Source organism: Taudactylus pleione, unplaced genomic scaffold (assembly GCF_031769625.1).
Source record: "Taudactylus pleione unplaced genomic scaffold, aTauple2 ptg000386l, whole genome shotgun sequence".
Taxonomy (NCBI): Eukaryota; Metazoa; Chordata; class Amphibia; order Anura; family Myobatrachidae; genus Taudactylus; species Taudactylus pleione.
The window spans coordinates 9,145,429-9,161,312 of NW_028284787.1; the positions used below are offsets into that span (position 1 = coordinate 9,145,429).

Genomic DNA, 15,884 nt, shown 5'->3' on the forward strand with positions numbered 1-15,884 from the left:
GGGCTGTATAATAAATATATTCTGTGTAGCCTGCAAGTGGGGCCTGTATCTGAGGGCTGTATAATAAATATATTCTGTGTAGCCTGCAAGTGGGGCCTGTATCTAAGGGATGTATAATAAATATATTCTGTGTAGCCTGCAAGTGGGGCCTGTATCTGAGGGCTGTATAATAAATATATTCTGTGTAGCCTGCAAGTGGGGCCTGTATCTGTGGAGCTGTCTAAAAAATATATTCTGTGTAGCCAGCAAGTGGGGCCTGTATCTGAGGGCTGTATAAAATTATATATTCTGTGTAGCCAGCAAGTGGGGCCTGTATCTAAAGCCTGTATCAAAAATAAATTATTTGGTGCCAGCAAGTGGGGCCTATATCTGGGCCTTTAAGAAGAAGATGAGAATTAATAAATAAATTGTTATTTCAAGTTTAAATTAAGATCAGGATTTAAAAAACATTTTATTATTGCGAAGGCCCCCACCCGGCTACTTCTTGATGCCACCCGGCTGGAAAAAATTTCCTGTATAAAGACGCCCCTTTGCCACTTGCAACACTTGTCATCTCCGGCAGTTGTAGGATTAATCGGGAACATCGAGAGCCATCGGAGCTGCTCGCAGCGCTTGTGGTAGCCTTTTCCCACCACAACATTGCGAGCAGTTCAGGCTAAAATACAACCCAGTCACGTGTGTAATGACGCTACTTTGCTAATTATGCACACCCACTAAACTCCGTGCTGACGGTCGGGCACGCCTGCGTTCGCACATCCACACCCCCATTCACAAGCACCTTCCCCTGTTACCACCCACAAACGGCACAATCTGTCACTCTAAATAGCGGCCTGACTACGTGCTACGGGTGAGCACTTTCCCATCGCACTGACTGGTTCGTGTACGCGCATTGCGAATTACACGCATGCGCAGATTGCGAAAAATCGCTCAATCCGTGCGCATAACATCCGGGTCTGAATCAGGCCCTAAGTTTTTATAATAATTTCTAATTGTTCATAAGTTTAATTTTTACTAATGATTGTGATTCAAACATGTTCCAAATATCTTTTTCAAAAAGTTGTTACTAGAAGACTTGTAAGTTTAGTTTGCAAAAAAAAAAGTTTTATTTTTGTTTTTAAAAGATTAAAGAGTTTGTTCCCTAAGCTACATTGCTCTCCTGATCATTTACTTATTATTTTCTTCAGCTTTCGCTGCCCCGACGCCATCCATCCGTGTCTTCAGCACAGTGATCTCCTGCTGTAGCCCCTCTATGTCCTGGTCTTTTTTCTTTAGCTTGGCCACCAATTTGCTAAACTGTTTTATCAGCTTATTGTGACCTTTTGTTGCTGCCTTAGCGATGGTTAGCTCATCCTCCATAACCTGCATCTTCTTGCTGTTATCGGATAGTAATGCTGCCAGCCTTCCCCTCTCTGCTTTCTCCTCCTGTAGTTGTTCTCTCAGCTCCTCTGCTTCTCTCCTGGATGTGTCCTCTGCCTCTCTCATGAAGGTGACCTGCTGGAGGTATTCTCTCCTACTTTGCAGCATCTGGCTCAGGTCAGTTATCTCTCTCTGAATGATCTACAAGTCATAAAAATGTTGTGATTATAATCATAAAGTGATGCTTGTTTCTATAGAATATAGTTCTTTTACCTCTATGTTTAAGCACAGTTACCTCCATCTGTTCTTTAGAAGTTATTAATACTGTAAATACTGCAACATTACTTGTGTCCAAATGACTCCTCATACAATTACCTGCATCTGCATGGCACTAAGGGGTGCTGCATCAGTGCTGGGGCTCTTGGGTGGGCTGGGTCTCTCTCTTCTGGAAAAGTGTCGCAGTCTCTGGAAGATGGCACAGATAGAGGTCCAAAGCCGCCTCCAGCCATCCCTGGTGCTGGGTGTTTGGGTACAGGGAGCGGGTGTTGGATCAGTCTGCAATATAGGCAGAGAGAGAAGGGGAGGGAGAGAGGACAGATCAGTTATTATGGCCATACAATGAGAGCCGTGGAAGAAGTGGCGGTATAGCCTGTCGCTGTACACCGGGCCACTTCCACCTCTGTATATATATATATCCTCACACTGACCAGGTCACTACACTACCCCTGGAGCAGGTGTGTTATATGTAGCTGTGGTGATATTGGTGCAACATCTTCCAAAGGATCCCTCTCTGAAAGTGGCCACTAGCTCATGTGCATTATTGGGAATATTGGTAAATAGGTCTCCTGGAGATAAATAGACTGGCTGCCTATACAGTGTGCAGGTGATGGGCTCATTATCATTATCACTGACCTGATGTTCATCCTAGTCCATTGTCGCTGTTTGATCCTTCTCCAGCTGTTGTTCCAGAATGGCGTTCCTCATGGTCACACTAAGAGATAATGTGCAGTTTTATTATTATTTTTTTTTTTTTAAGTTCACCTCCCAGTCAGCGCACAGGAACGCCCATCACTTTCCTGACCCATTTCTGATACCGTATGTCCCATTTGTGCCTACACTCTGTGTAATGCATGTGCCGTAGGGCTAGTCACAATGTTTTGTGCATGAGCATAATCACTGAGCTACAGGAACATCAGCAGTACATTATCCTCTAACCCTCTTTACACCTAGATAAATGACTTACTACCAGAGTATATACAGTGTTACATAGTTACACCTAGATAAATGACTTACTACCAGAGTATATACAGTGTTACATAGTTACACCTAGATAAATGACTTACTACCAGAGTATATACAGTGTTACATAGTTACACCTAGATAAATGACTTACTAACAGAGTATATACAGTGTTACATAGTTACACCTAGATAAATGACTTACTACCAGAGTATATACAGTATTACATAGTTACACCTAGACCAGTGGTTCCCAAACCGTGTGCCACGGCATCCTGGGGTCCCTCAGTGCACATGCAGGGATATCTCGGAGTGGTGGTCCAGTACCAAATAAAATAATTTTACTCAGTGTGATAGGTAAAATCAGTGCTAATGGCTGCTAATCAAAGAATATGTGGACAAAAAGAAGCACAGCCCTGTCATCCACCACATAACTGAACCTAAGGGTGACATAGAAGCACAATTTACTTTATTTAATTTGTTCTGAATTTCTCAATAAGAAACTTTTGGCCCAGGGGTACCGTGGAAAATATGCCGATAATCTAGGGTGCCGTGGTTCGAAAAGTTTGGGAACCACTGACATAGACAAATGATTACTACCAGAGTATATACAGTGTTACATGACAGAATATAAATACCCTCTGAGTTGGTCACTGAGCACGGATATTATGCTATACAGCTGCTCTGCCTCCGTGCTGTGCTGCTGCCAGAGCTGGGCCAGTTCTTTTTGCAAGTCGTCATTGTTAGTCTGCAAGAAGAGAGAGATGGAAATTCTCAGTATGAACTTCCCAATGGCTCCTAATCTCCTACATAAGTCAGCACCATCCAGCCTTATGGAAGTGTCACACCTGTGGGATTGCAACATGAAACACTAAGACAAAGTGTCACCAGCTCATATATAACACCTATGATTTGCCACCACTGGGAACCAGCAATAATAATAATTATAATTATAATACATAACCCCTTAGCTTAGTCAGATTTGGGCACAGACACCTCCCAACATGTACACCTACTAAATTGGGACAAAACACCACTCTCTATGCCCAGAAATGCCCACTTTCAGCTGAGCTCTGCCCCTTCTGAGATCCATGAAAAATCCTAAATGTGCAAGCAACAAAGTACAACAAATAACAATAACAGCGCACTTACCTGTCTCCTGATGCATGGCTGGTCCATGGCTGCACCCTAACTACTCTCTCTACTCCCTTCTCCCTCCTCCTCCTCCCCTACTACTATATACACTAAACTAAAGATAATAAAAAATATAAAAAAAAGAAAACGTTATAAAACTAACACTAAATAAACTACTATATATACTAAATTATATACTAACTAAATATAACACTAAAACTATACTAAATAAATAAATGCCTAAAACTAATACTAAGAAAATGATAATAAAATAAAACCAAACTTAACTATCACTAACAATACTATAAATATACCACCAGCACCAGATAACGCAACAGAAAAACCTCTAGTGTTCTGCCCTGGGTTACCACTTATTGTGATGTCATCACACAGACATTAGCAGCAGCCATACAGGCAAATATTTGTATGAAATAAAGTATCTGACTATGATTAGAGTGAGCAGGGGCAGGATAGCATACCGCCTATCTGCCCTAAGTTACAAAGCCCAAAAGGGGTAATATTTCAACCAAATTGGTTAGTTTTGCAGATTAGGGAGGGCTTATTTTCTTCTAATGTCACATGTGTGAATGTTGTGCAGTGGATCAGGCATTACCAAGCACCATAGTAACGTTATGGTAGGGGCCTGGCGATGCTGCTCCAGCCTCTTAGGACACACACTGTGCCTCAGAGGGCCAAATCAGGTGCCTCTTCTGATCATGTGCAGCACTGTACTGGCAGGGGCACATCTAGGCTGTCACCTGTGGAAAGACTCAGCCCACCTCAGCACAGAAAAATAAATATCTATACGGGAGGTGCACTATAAAGACAGTGTTAGCTGCCATACAGAGCAGTAACGCAGAGACAGAGTAACAACAGGGCAGCTGAGGCAGTTGCTTAGGGACCCAAACATATGGGAGACCAACACACATAGCTACATTACCAGTGTGGGGGGCATAGCTACATTACCAGTGTGGGTGGCATACTGTATGTAAACTGGGGATTTTGTGTGGGATAATGGAATCTGGGGGCAGTACATTGTGTATAACACATTTGTGGTACTGGGAGTATTTACACATAATAACATCGCCAGTATATCTTACTGACAATTTTATCAGTAGGGGCCCACAAATATTAATCTGGCCCTGCAATTACCAGCAATGCATCACTGCTGTGACTACGAGAACAGATAACCCCACATTTTGACAGTAACATAAACCACTCCTCAGGGGTGTATCTAGGGATCCGAGCGCACCTGGCAAGGTAATGGACTGACGCCCCCCTTCCCCCACCCATAATTTCAGGAAGTGCCCCTAGCAGTAGTCCTCTATATGCAGTGCCCCCAGCAGTAGTCCCCTCTATGCAGTGCCCCCAGTAGTAATCCATCCTATGCAGTGCCCCCAGTAGTAGTCCCCCTTATGCATTGCTCCCAGTAGTAGTCCCCCCTATACATCGCCCCCAATAGCGGCCATCCTCCCCATAACGTGCCCCCAGTAGCTCCCCCCCAATACAATGCCCCCAGTAGCAGCCGCCACCCCCATAACATGCCCCCAGTAGCGGTCTTCGTAAATACAGTGCCCCCAGTAGCAGCCACCCCCTATACAGTGCCCACAGTAGTGTCCTCCTATACAGTGCCCCCTAGTAGTCACACTCCCCCCCCGTGCTGTGCCAAAAAAAAAAAAAAACACACAGAAAAAAAATAGACACTTACGTGATCACCGCTCCTGCCGACGTCTGCCACTGTCCACTCCTCTGGGCCCGCTCTCGCTCTGCACTATGGGATGGGAGAGACGTCATGACATCTCTCCCATTACCTGCTGCAGGGGGAGCCGGAAGGCGGAGCTCATGAGTGAGCTCCAGACGGCTCCCTCCGTGGACGCAGCAGCCAATGAGAACCTGCCTGACTCTCATTGGCTGGCTGCTATAACAAACACACCGCCGCCGCTGGCAGCTGTGTGTGTTTGTTACTGTGTTGGGCAGACCGCTCTCACTGTGGTCTGCCCTAAACTTGTGGGGCCCAGGGGACTAGTTCAAGCCCCTGGGGTAGTCCACCCATTGGCTGCTGGTGGTACTGCCGGACAGCGCCCCCCCTTTGGCCGGCGCCCCTGGCGAGTGCCATCCTGGCCAATGGGCAGATACGCCCCTGCTCTCGCGTTGTTTGGTGCGACTTGTAGCGCATGGAGTATAGATGTACGTGGGCACATCTGTATTTATCTGTTTATACCAGCTAAAACGTCACCATAATAATGACATTAATAAATGTATCATTGTTGTAAAATATATAAAAAGCACTCACAACTTCATATATTGCTTATTCATCCACTGATATGACACACAGCTCAAACTGAAATCATACAGCTGTTACACACTAGTCACACAGATCAATCACACCAATATCACACACTGATATCATACACCTGATACACATTGATCACTGTACACAGTTGCACTGACATCACAGCAGATACACACTGCACCCTATACAGAGGTCACACTGATGTCATACACCTGATAGACACCAATCACTATACACAGCTCAAACCAATAAAATGTATTTGCTTAAGCTTGATAGAGAGATTTATGAAAGTTAAAAATGTAGGGCCTATCTATCAAGCCCTATCAACATGATAACACATTAATCACATCAATAGGGATTTTTGCTTTGCTCTATTTGTTCACCATGTTGTCACAAGCGATTATGCCCCATACTTCTGCAAGCAAGAACTTACTGTTTATCAAATAGTGTAGCTGTAATTTATTTACTGCTTATTTTTTATTTCCAGTGTTACTATAACTTTTGCAGTATAATAAATAATCTTCCCTACAGCCCTGCTACACTAATCAGCCTCTGGTCGATTGCCACTCATACACAAACTCCCATTAGCGGTACACTGTGCAGAGTACTATAGGTTCAACCTGAAGGTTCTGGGCACGTCCCTGGGTAGTACTGGAAATGCCAGTTGGAGCTAGAGATACCACTTGGGTGGAGCAGAGCACACCTCATTTGTTAGTGTCATTATATGAATCACCTCCCTTATTTTTCAAAAGTAGACAAGTGTCCCATTACACTGTTTTTATTCAAATTGCTACACAGTGGTATTTTGCCTAATTGATGTTAATTAAGATTGCCTTTTTATACCAAACCTCAACATTAGAGCTTCTAGATTTTCGGTCAATGCAGGCCCGGCGCATTCAGCAAGAAGATGTAGCAGGAGTACAAGGAGGAGGTTATGAGATGCTGGAAATAGGGCAAACTGTGCCTTCACACAGGCCCTGCATAGCAAATGTACAGTAGTGTTATTTGCCAAGAAGGACCGGCCACCTAATTCTGTAAGGACTTCTGTTGGCCATAAGAGGTGACAGTGACCGATGCCTACATGTTAATGTGAAGACAGTGGATTTTCCACACAAAACAAGTTCAATGCAAGCTTTTATTTATAAATGCAAAAATGACACGTCATAATCTGTTATTTTAGCTCAAATCTCCATAAATACATAAATATTCAAAGCCATATTAGTCCATTATTGTTGAAAAGTCTTTATGAAGAGATGCATCTGCTACTTCTTTTAGCAGGGTAATGGTGTTTTCTGGTAGGCTTCTAGAGAGTTGTACTTTGCCTACGACAAAAGAAATGTGTATAATATGCATTAAATAATATAATACTACCACTAATAAAATATATACATACACACATTATGTCCTATGCAGGAAAATATGATGGAGAGAATGAACAGATGTGTGCCTAGGAAAGCAGTTGTGACGTGCGTACAGACAACACAGTAAGCACAACTGCCAAGTAGTGTTGGAACCAGAAGAAAACAATCTCTGGGGTCACCCCCCTTGCAAGGATGGGGTCATCTCCGCTAGCAAGGATGGGGTGCCATCGGCACTTCAAAGTGGTTCAATTGTAATGTTTTTGGGTCAGTTCGTTGGCTGCGGCCCACACTGATAAATGTTGAAGGTGGTTGAGAGGTAGGCAGAGCATCCTGCCCATCTGCTCCAAATTATGGGCTACATCATCTGCCTTCTTTGTAGATGCCAGCCGCATCATGCAAGTTGTAGCCATACAGTTACTGGGCATTAGAGCACCAAACCCAGTAGCAGATGATCTAAGGATGGTGCTGGCCATTCATCAAGGTTTAAATACTCTGATTAGTAGATTGCTTCAGCCATTCACCATTTAGAGTGCAGGATGCTGACACATGGCCTGAACAGCATTCCATTAGACAAAGAGAGACTATAGGAGAGGTAAGACATTTTAATTGGATCACCCACACAGATTTGTGTTCTGATATTGCATTACTAAAAGATTCACAGGGATATGCTAAACCACCACTTCCTTAAAGAAATGCTGCCAAAAGTGTTAGCATACCTCCTCTATTATGGATGAGCCATCTTTAACTTTGAGTAGAAAACATGGATGGAACCTCAAATGGTTCATATACATCATAAGCTGTGGAAGGCCTTTGATCCTGAGGAAAGATCCTGCAAACAACTAAATACATTTTCCACACAAATGCTAATGCTTCCAAATCTAAATTAAGCCACTAATGTTTTATTTTATATATAAAAAAAGAATAAACACTTTGGGGCTGATGCAGAGAAGGGTACAAAATGGGTGTAAGTTACTCTTGAAAACAGATTGCACAAAATAAGCATACTTTCGCCCATTAGGTGAATTTACAGCTGTGATCAAGATGTGCTCATTTTTTCTGCTGCATATGCACCCACTGTACAACAGGAACAGCTCACAGACCTATACACCAGAGTAGCAATCGCATTCCTTACATACAACAAACCCAAATCTAAAAGCTCTCTAATACAGCAGACACACATCCCCATCTGGTGTATGCAACATACCTTTGTTAACTCTTTCTTCGAGGTCCATAGGGTCCACAGGAATTACCTTGGGGTATGTGGTAAGAGTGATACAGGCACCAAACAGTTACAAGCTTTAACTCCCAGGATGCACTGCGTCTTCCTCCATATATACCCCGCCCCTGGCTACAGGTACTTAGTTTGTTACCAAGCCCAAGGCAGGAGAAGGAAGGACAATTGTACATCTGAAACACTCTAAGTGAGAATAATTGAAATACAAAAGAAAAAAAAAAAGATTACCCAATAACACCAGGTGCGTTAGAGTGGGTGCCCTGTGGACCTCGAAGAAAAAGAGTTAACAAATGTATGTTATACCATAACTCTTAATTTCTTCTTCGAGTCCCATAGGGTCCACAGGAATTACCTTGGGGATGTCCCAAAGCAGTTCCCTTAAGGGTGGGAACGCTCCTGTTTAGCAGAAAGGAGAATCTGGCACCCAAAGGAAGCATTCGGAGAGGCAAAAGTATCAAAGGCGTAAACTTTGAGGAAAGTGTGGACGGAAAACCATGTGACTGCACAATTGTTCAGCAGAGGCACCACGATGAAACACCCACGATGGTCCCATAGATTCAGTAGAATGTGCTGTCACTGTGTTTGGAACAGAGAGATCAGCTTGTGTGTAAGCCTGAGAAATCATCATACGAAGCCATCTAGACAGAGTCTGTTTGTTTGCTGGCCAGCCTCGCTTATGACAGCCATACAGCACAAAAAGAGAATCCGATTTCCTAAAGGAGTTGGTATGATCCACGTAGATACTTAGGGCACGTACAACATCCAGAGAAGCTTCACCTACAGAAAGGTCTAAAGATTGGAAGTCTGGAACCACTATTTCTTCATTTACATGAAAGCGGGAAACTACATTAGTAAGGTAACCCCGCCCTGGTACGAAGAACAGCTCTATCCTGATGAAAAATCAAAAAAGGAGAGAGACAAGAAAGCGCTGCCAAATCAGAGACCCTTTGGGCAGAGGAGATGGCAAGAAGAAAAACTGTCTTCGCTGTCAACCACCTAAGGTCTACTGATTTCAGGTCTTCAAATGGGGGAGCTTGTAGAGCCCTGAGAACTAAAGACAAATCCCACGGAGCTACCGGAGGGACAAAGGGAGGCTGAACCCTCAGAACACCCTGAAAAATGTAGTAACACCAGGCAGCGGGGAGAGCCTTCGCTGAAACCAAACAGAGTGCAAATCCCTGAACTCTCAGGGTGGCCATGCGGACAACCCGGTCTAACCCTGCCTTGAGAAAAGCAAGACCCTAAAAACTTCAGGATCATATTCTCTATGACTACACCATTGAAGTGCCAAATTCTGTAATAGATTCGGGCAGAGGAAGGCTTCCGTGCCCTAAGCATCGTCTGAATTACAGAAGTAGTAAAACCCTTGGCTTTTAAGATGGAAGATTCAAGAACCACGCTGTGTAATACAGGGCTCGACAAATCCCGGGCGCCAGGTCGCCATGGCGACTAAAATTTTAGTCCTGGCAACCGGGATTTCCAAGCCACCCCCCCGCCGCAGAGCTCAATTTGTCGGGCCGGAGCTCACTCCTGAGCCCTGGCATTGGGCTTCCCCACGGCCACTATGGGAGAGACGTCATGACGTCTCTCCCATAGTAACGAGGAGCGGCGGCAGGCGGAGCTCACTACTGAGTTCCAGCGTCCGGCTCACCCCACGGGCACTATGGGAGAGACATCATGACGTCTCTCCCATGGTTCCCAAGAGTGGCAGACGGCAGCGGATGCAGGATCCTGGCCTAAGGCAAGTATTCTGTTTTTTTTCTGTGTGTGCGCGGCACACATAGAGTGGGCTTAGTACTGGGGGCACTATTAAACTGGGCTTAGTAATGGGGGTACTATTGCAGGGGGCTTACTACTGGGCACAATAATACTGGGGGACTATTAGAGAGGGCTTAGTACTGGCTGCACTATTTCAAGGGCTTACTACAGGGGTGCACTAATACAAGGGGCTTACTACAGGTGGCACTATTACAGGGGTCTTACTACTGGGGGCATTATTTCAAGGGGCATACTACTTGGGGCACTATTACAGGGGGCTTACTACTGGGAGCACTATTACAAGGGGCTTACTGCTGGGGTCACTAATACAGGGGGCTTACTACTGGGGGCATTATTTCAAGGGGCTTACTACTGGGGTCATTATTAGAGGGGGCTTACTACTGGGAGCACTAATACAGGAGGCTTACTACAGGGGGCACTAGTACAGGGGGCTTACTACAGGGGGCACTAGTACAGGGGGCTCACTACTGGCGGCACTATTACAGGGAGCTTACTACTGGGGGCACTAATACAAGGGGCTTACTACTGGGGCACTTTTACAAGGGGCATACTACTGGGGACACTATTACAGGGAGCTTACTACTGGGGGCACTATTACAAGGGGCTTACTACTGTGGGCACTTTTACAAGGGGCTTACTACTGTGGGCACTATTACAAGGGGCTGACTACTGAGGGCATTATTACAGGAGGCCTACTACTAGGTTGAGGGGCATTGAAAGGGCATGTGTGGTGGTCTATACAAGCTTTCATAATTTTGGTAATGGAAGATGGTCTGGCTCCTAAACTTTTAAGATGGCTCTTAGATTTTACAAAAATTTGTCGAGCCCTGGTGTAATAGCACACAGCAGAACTAGCATAAGTCACATATGATGCATTTAAGCAATATATTTGCAATAGCCTTTTAGTCAACTACAAAAAGCACACAGCTTAGTAGGATATCAAGCTCTGTATAACCTGGCCACCAAAGGAGGGGTATACAGGGAGACTGACCAAACCTCCTGAGATTTGCAGCTACAGTAGATTGAAAGTGGTCTCTGGGCGTCTCATATACAGTCAGGTGCATAAATATTGGGAAATTTACAGAATTTTCATATTTTGGCCTCTATTCACCACCACAATGGCTTTGAAATGAAACAAACAAGATGTGCTTTAACTGCAGACTTTCAGATTTAATTTGAGGGTAATTACATTCAAATCAGGTGAACGGTGTAGGAATTACAACGGTTTCTATATGTGCCTCCCACTTTTTAAGGGCCAAAAGTAATGGGACTATCAACTCAAAAGCTATTTCATGGACAGGTGTGGGCTATTCCCTCGTTATTTCATTATCAATTAAGCAGGTAAAAGGTCTGGAGTTGATTCTAGGTGTGACATTTGCATTTGGAATCAATTGCTGTTGACTCTCAATACGAGATCCAAAGAGCTGTCACTATCAGTGAAGAAAGCCATCATTAGGCTGAAAAATCAAAACAAACCCATCAGAGAGATAGCAAAAACATTAGGTGTGGCCAAATCAACTGTTTGGAACATTCTTAAAAAGAAAGAACACACCGGAGAGCTCAGCAACACCAATAGACCCGGAAAACCACGGAAAACAACCGTTGTGGATGACAGAATTACTTCCCTGGTGAAGAAAAACCCCTTCACAACAGTTGGCCAAATCAAGAACACTCTCCAGGAGGTAGGTGTATATGTGTCAAAGTCAACAATCAAGAGAAGACTTCACAAGAGTGAATATAGAGGGTTCACTACAAGATGTAAACCATTGGTGAGCCTCAAAAACAGGAAGACCAGATTAGAGTTTTCCGAACATCTAAAAAAGCCATTACAGTTCTGGAACAACATCCTATGGACAGATGAGACAAAGATCAACTTGTACCAGAGTGATGGGAAGAGAAGAGTATGGAGAAGGAAAGGAACTGCTCATGATCCAAAACATACCATCTCATCAGTGAAGCATGGTGGTGGTAGTGTCATGGCGTGGGCATGTATGCTTGCCAATGGAACTGGTTCCCTTGTATTTATTGATGATGTGACTGCTGACAAAAGCAGCAGAATGAATCCTGAAGTGTTTCGGGCAGTATTATATGCTCATATTCAGTCAAATGCTTCAGAACTCATTGGACGGCGCTTCACAGTGCAGATGGACAATGACCTAAAGCATACTGCAAAAGCAACCAAAGTTTTTTTTAAGGCTAAAAAGTGGAATGTTATGCAATGGCCAAGTCAATCCCCTGACCTGAATCCGATTGAGCATGCATTTCACTTGATGAATACAAAACTGAAGGGAAAATGCCCCAAGAACAAGCAGGAACTGAAGACATTTACAGTAGAGGCCTGGCAGAGCATCACCAGGGATGAAACCCAGCGTCTGGTGATGTCTATGCGTTCCAGACTTCAGGCTGTAATTGCCTGCAAAGGATTTGCAACAAAGTATTAAAAAGTGAAAGTTAGATTTAGGATTGTTTAGTTTGTCCCATTACTTTTGGCCCCTTAAAAAGTAGGAGACACATATAGAAACCGTTGTAATTCCTACACCGTTCACCTGATTTGAATGTAATTACCCTCAAATTAAATCTGAAAGTCTGCAGTTAAAGCACATCTTGTTTGTTTCATTTCAAAGCCATTGTGGTGGTGAATAGAGGCCAAAATATGAAAATTCTGTCAATGTCCCAATATTTATGCACCTGACTGTACAAGGGAGGCAGGGAGGAGCAACCCAGATGCGGGAAACCTCAACTCTGGACCAGCATTTGGGCTGGGGGAGGGGATGCCGGGGAGAGCCTACCTCCCCTAGGCTGTGTCAATTCACCGGGCGCACTGGCTTTTTACATGGCCACAGCCACTGTCCCCGGCGCCAGAATTATCTGCCCTGGTGGTCTAGTGGGAGAAGCAGTCGTCACTGGTTCCCAGCAAAAGCAGCCTCCGGCAGGTCTCCACTACAGGAGGTATGGACTGCCACATGGTTCCCTGCAAGCGGGGAACCACCTTACCAGCATCCCCGTGTCTCCGGCTGCAGTCCTGGGCCCAGTGTCTATTCAAACTCCACTGGCGCCCGACAAAATCACCAGTTTCCTCACTGGTGTTGCGGCGCCGGCGGGGGTAGATGGAGCAGCGGCAGGGGCGTCCATTCGGACGCCTAGCGCTGCTTACTCATTTAAAGAAAAAAACAAAGCTTGGGACTGTCGAAGCATTCCCCTATCTACAAGGTGCACTGATCCTGTGCACCAAACAGAAAACTAAGTGCCTGTAGCAAGGGGCAGGGTATATATGGAGGTGAACCCAGTGCATACTGGGAGCTAAAGCTTGTAACTGTTTGGTGCCTGGATCACTCCAAGATACCACATACCCCAAGGTAATTCCTGTGGACCCTATGGAACCCGAAGAAGAAAATAAAGTTTCTGAAAAACGCTCAGAAAAGCTTATTCTGTGCCCAGAGAGACCAAGAAACACCAGTTAGTGTCAGTGGGGTGTTTACAAGTAGCCGGCCACAAACATTTTGCTAGATCTGGTAACCATGATCATTGTCATCAGTTATTTGTACCTACCCCTCCTCACTCCTAAATTATCTGTCTTTTCTTGGTGTTGCCCCCGTCCTGCATGTGTTTGTTATTGGGAACACACCCTTACTGTGCTTGGCCACCATCCGGCCCTGACCTGCCCATCTGGGAGTAGCCATTAGACACAAGTTAAAAGTCAGAAATCTGCAGTCGCACTTGCACACAATTCTGAGCATGCCAACTGTCATAGCAGTCACTCTCCATCAGCCCCTTGAAGTTACTGAAACCTCTGCCAAATGCAAAGCATTGTGAAAATGATTAATTTACAAAATTCAGAAAAGGAGAGTTATGGTAAAACTGACCTTGGTTAACTCTCTTTCTTCGAAGTCCATAGGGTCCACAGGGAGACATTGGGGTGTAGGTGGGACCTGGAGGACCGGACACCAACAGCAAAGCTTTTCAATCCCAGGTCCTTCCCCCTATACCCTGCCCACAGCCTGAGGGCACTTCAGTTTTGTTAACAAGCCCAAGGCAGGAGCAGGATAGGAGATAAGGAAGACTGATGGGCCTGGGGCTGTGTAACAATTAATACAGAGACCATCCTGAATGAGGTCCTCTGTGGCTAAGCCCGCAGAGCAGGACTTACAAGACACCAGAGTAGGAGCAGCAGCATCAGGCTGCTTATTATTCTTTCCTCTGCCAGCCATAGCCACAACAATAACAAAATACACAGTATGATACAATGCAGTGAACACCCTGGATAATATGGCACAATGTAGCATGCAACCGCGTTATAAAGTATGTGATAGCACTCACAAGTATCTGGGATATGTGAGGTACAATGAATAAAGGGAAAGGTATAAGCTGTACAGTATAGAAAGTAGAGATTAGAGCTAGCACAAGTTAAATACAAACGCAGAAAAACATCACATGTTTACAATGGGCACTAAAATCAACTACACAGATCACAGTGGCTGGTAGGATATAGCGCTGTATGAGGTATACAGGGAGACTGGACCCAGCGTTCCTGGAGACATGCTTGCAGAAAATGGTTGCTGCACGTCTCTGGGGGGGGGGCGGAGGGTGAGGGAGGAGCAGCCCAGGAAACACCAAGACCGCATTCTCCCCTTGCTGACATTGACCACCGGGTCCCCTGGCCTCCTTACATATGCCCTGTGCCAGTATGTTATATGCCCCGGTGGTCTAGTGGAATCATGGGTGCACCAGTGTCCACATCAGCGCCTCCGGTCTATCTCCTGACAATGTGGGTCCCTGCGAACGGGGTTCCACCTTACCTATCCCCTGAATTCCGGGCTGCAGTCTGGGGTCCAAGGAGCCTGCTAGCTAGTTCCCCCTCGGAGCCCCCCCAGGAGTACCTAGCACTGGCTTGGAGTCACGGCGCCTCGGAGGGGTGATGGGGCGGCAGCACAGACATCGGGAGGACAGTCTGGTGCTGCTCGCTCGTTATAGTAAAAAAATATAAATAAATTAAATCAGAAAAAAAAAGCTTGGGCTGCTTAATGCAGTACCCTGATATAATGGTGGTCCAGCTCCTGTCGGACACCAATGAAACTGAAGTGCCCTCAGGCTGTGGGCGGGGTATAGGGGGAAGGACCTGAGCATCCTGGGATTGAAAAGCTTTGCTTTTGGTGTCTGGTCCTCAAAGTCCCACCTACACCCCAATGTCTCCCTATGGACTCTGAAGAAGAAAGATAGGTTGACTGACACAGTTGAATAAACTCATATATACTGTAATATGTGGAATAAATTAATTTTCGATATAGATTAACACACTATTATGTCTGAAATTACTAAAGATTATTATGAAGATTTGGTGTTGCAAAGGTTAGGTGCAGAAGATAAATAGTCTTCTTATTCGAACTGTAACGCCATGTAATGTAATGCCATATAATAAATAATTATACCATTTGATCTTAAGCTTGTATTTTTAGGTAAATCTTATCTGTTGGATTCCCTGATTTTGTTTA

General features: G+C 44.8%; 2 protein-coding genes across 7 annotated transcripts in view; both read right to left on the reverse strand.

Annotated features, from left to right (window-relative positions):
- Window positions 1–1,164: 1,164 nt before the first annotated feature.
- On the reverse strand, window positions 1,165–3,273 carry LOC148507728 (uncharacterized). Its single transcript, XM_088445674.1, has 4 exons — window positions 3,233–3,273; window positions 2,269–2,347; window positions 1,732–1,911; window positions 1,165–1,557 (listed from the first exon to the last, which is right to left on the reverse strand). Exons 3-4 carry the CDS (start codon window positions 1,741–1,743, stop codon window positions 1,165–1,167), a joined length of 405 nt encoding a protein of 134 aa, XP_088301800.1. The 5' UTR covers window positions 1,744–1,911; window positions 2,269–2,347; window positions 3,233–3,273.
- A 3,911-nt stretch (window positions 3,274–7,184) lies between these two features.
- TERT (telomerase reverse transcriptase) overlaps window positions 7,185–15,884 on the reverse strand; it is an 80,505-nt gene continuing 71,805 nt past the window's right edge. For 3 of the 6 annotated variants that reach the window (XM_088445713.1, XM_088445711.1, XM_088445706.1), the window contains one exon: window positions 7,185–7,343. In XM_088445713.1, coding sequence (XP_088301839.1) covers window positions 7,240–7,343 — 104 coding nt within the window. In that variant the 3' untranslated portion in view covers window positions 7,185–7,239. Of the gene's footprint in view, window positions 7,344–8,098; window positions 8,222–15,884 lie in introns of those variants that run through there. The other 3 variants (XM_088445707.1, XM_088445709.1, XM_088445708.1) reach the window with 3 other exon arrangements.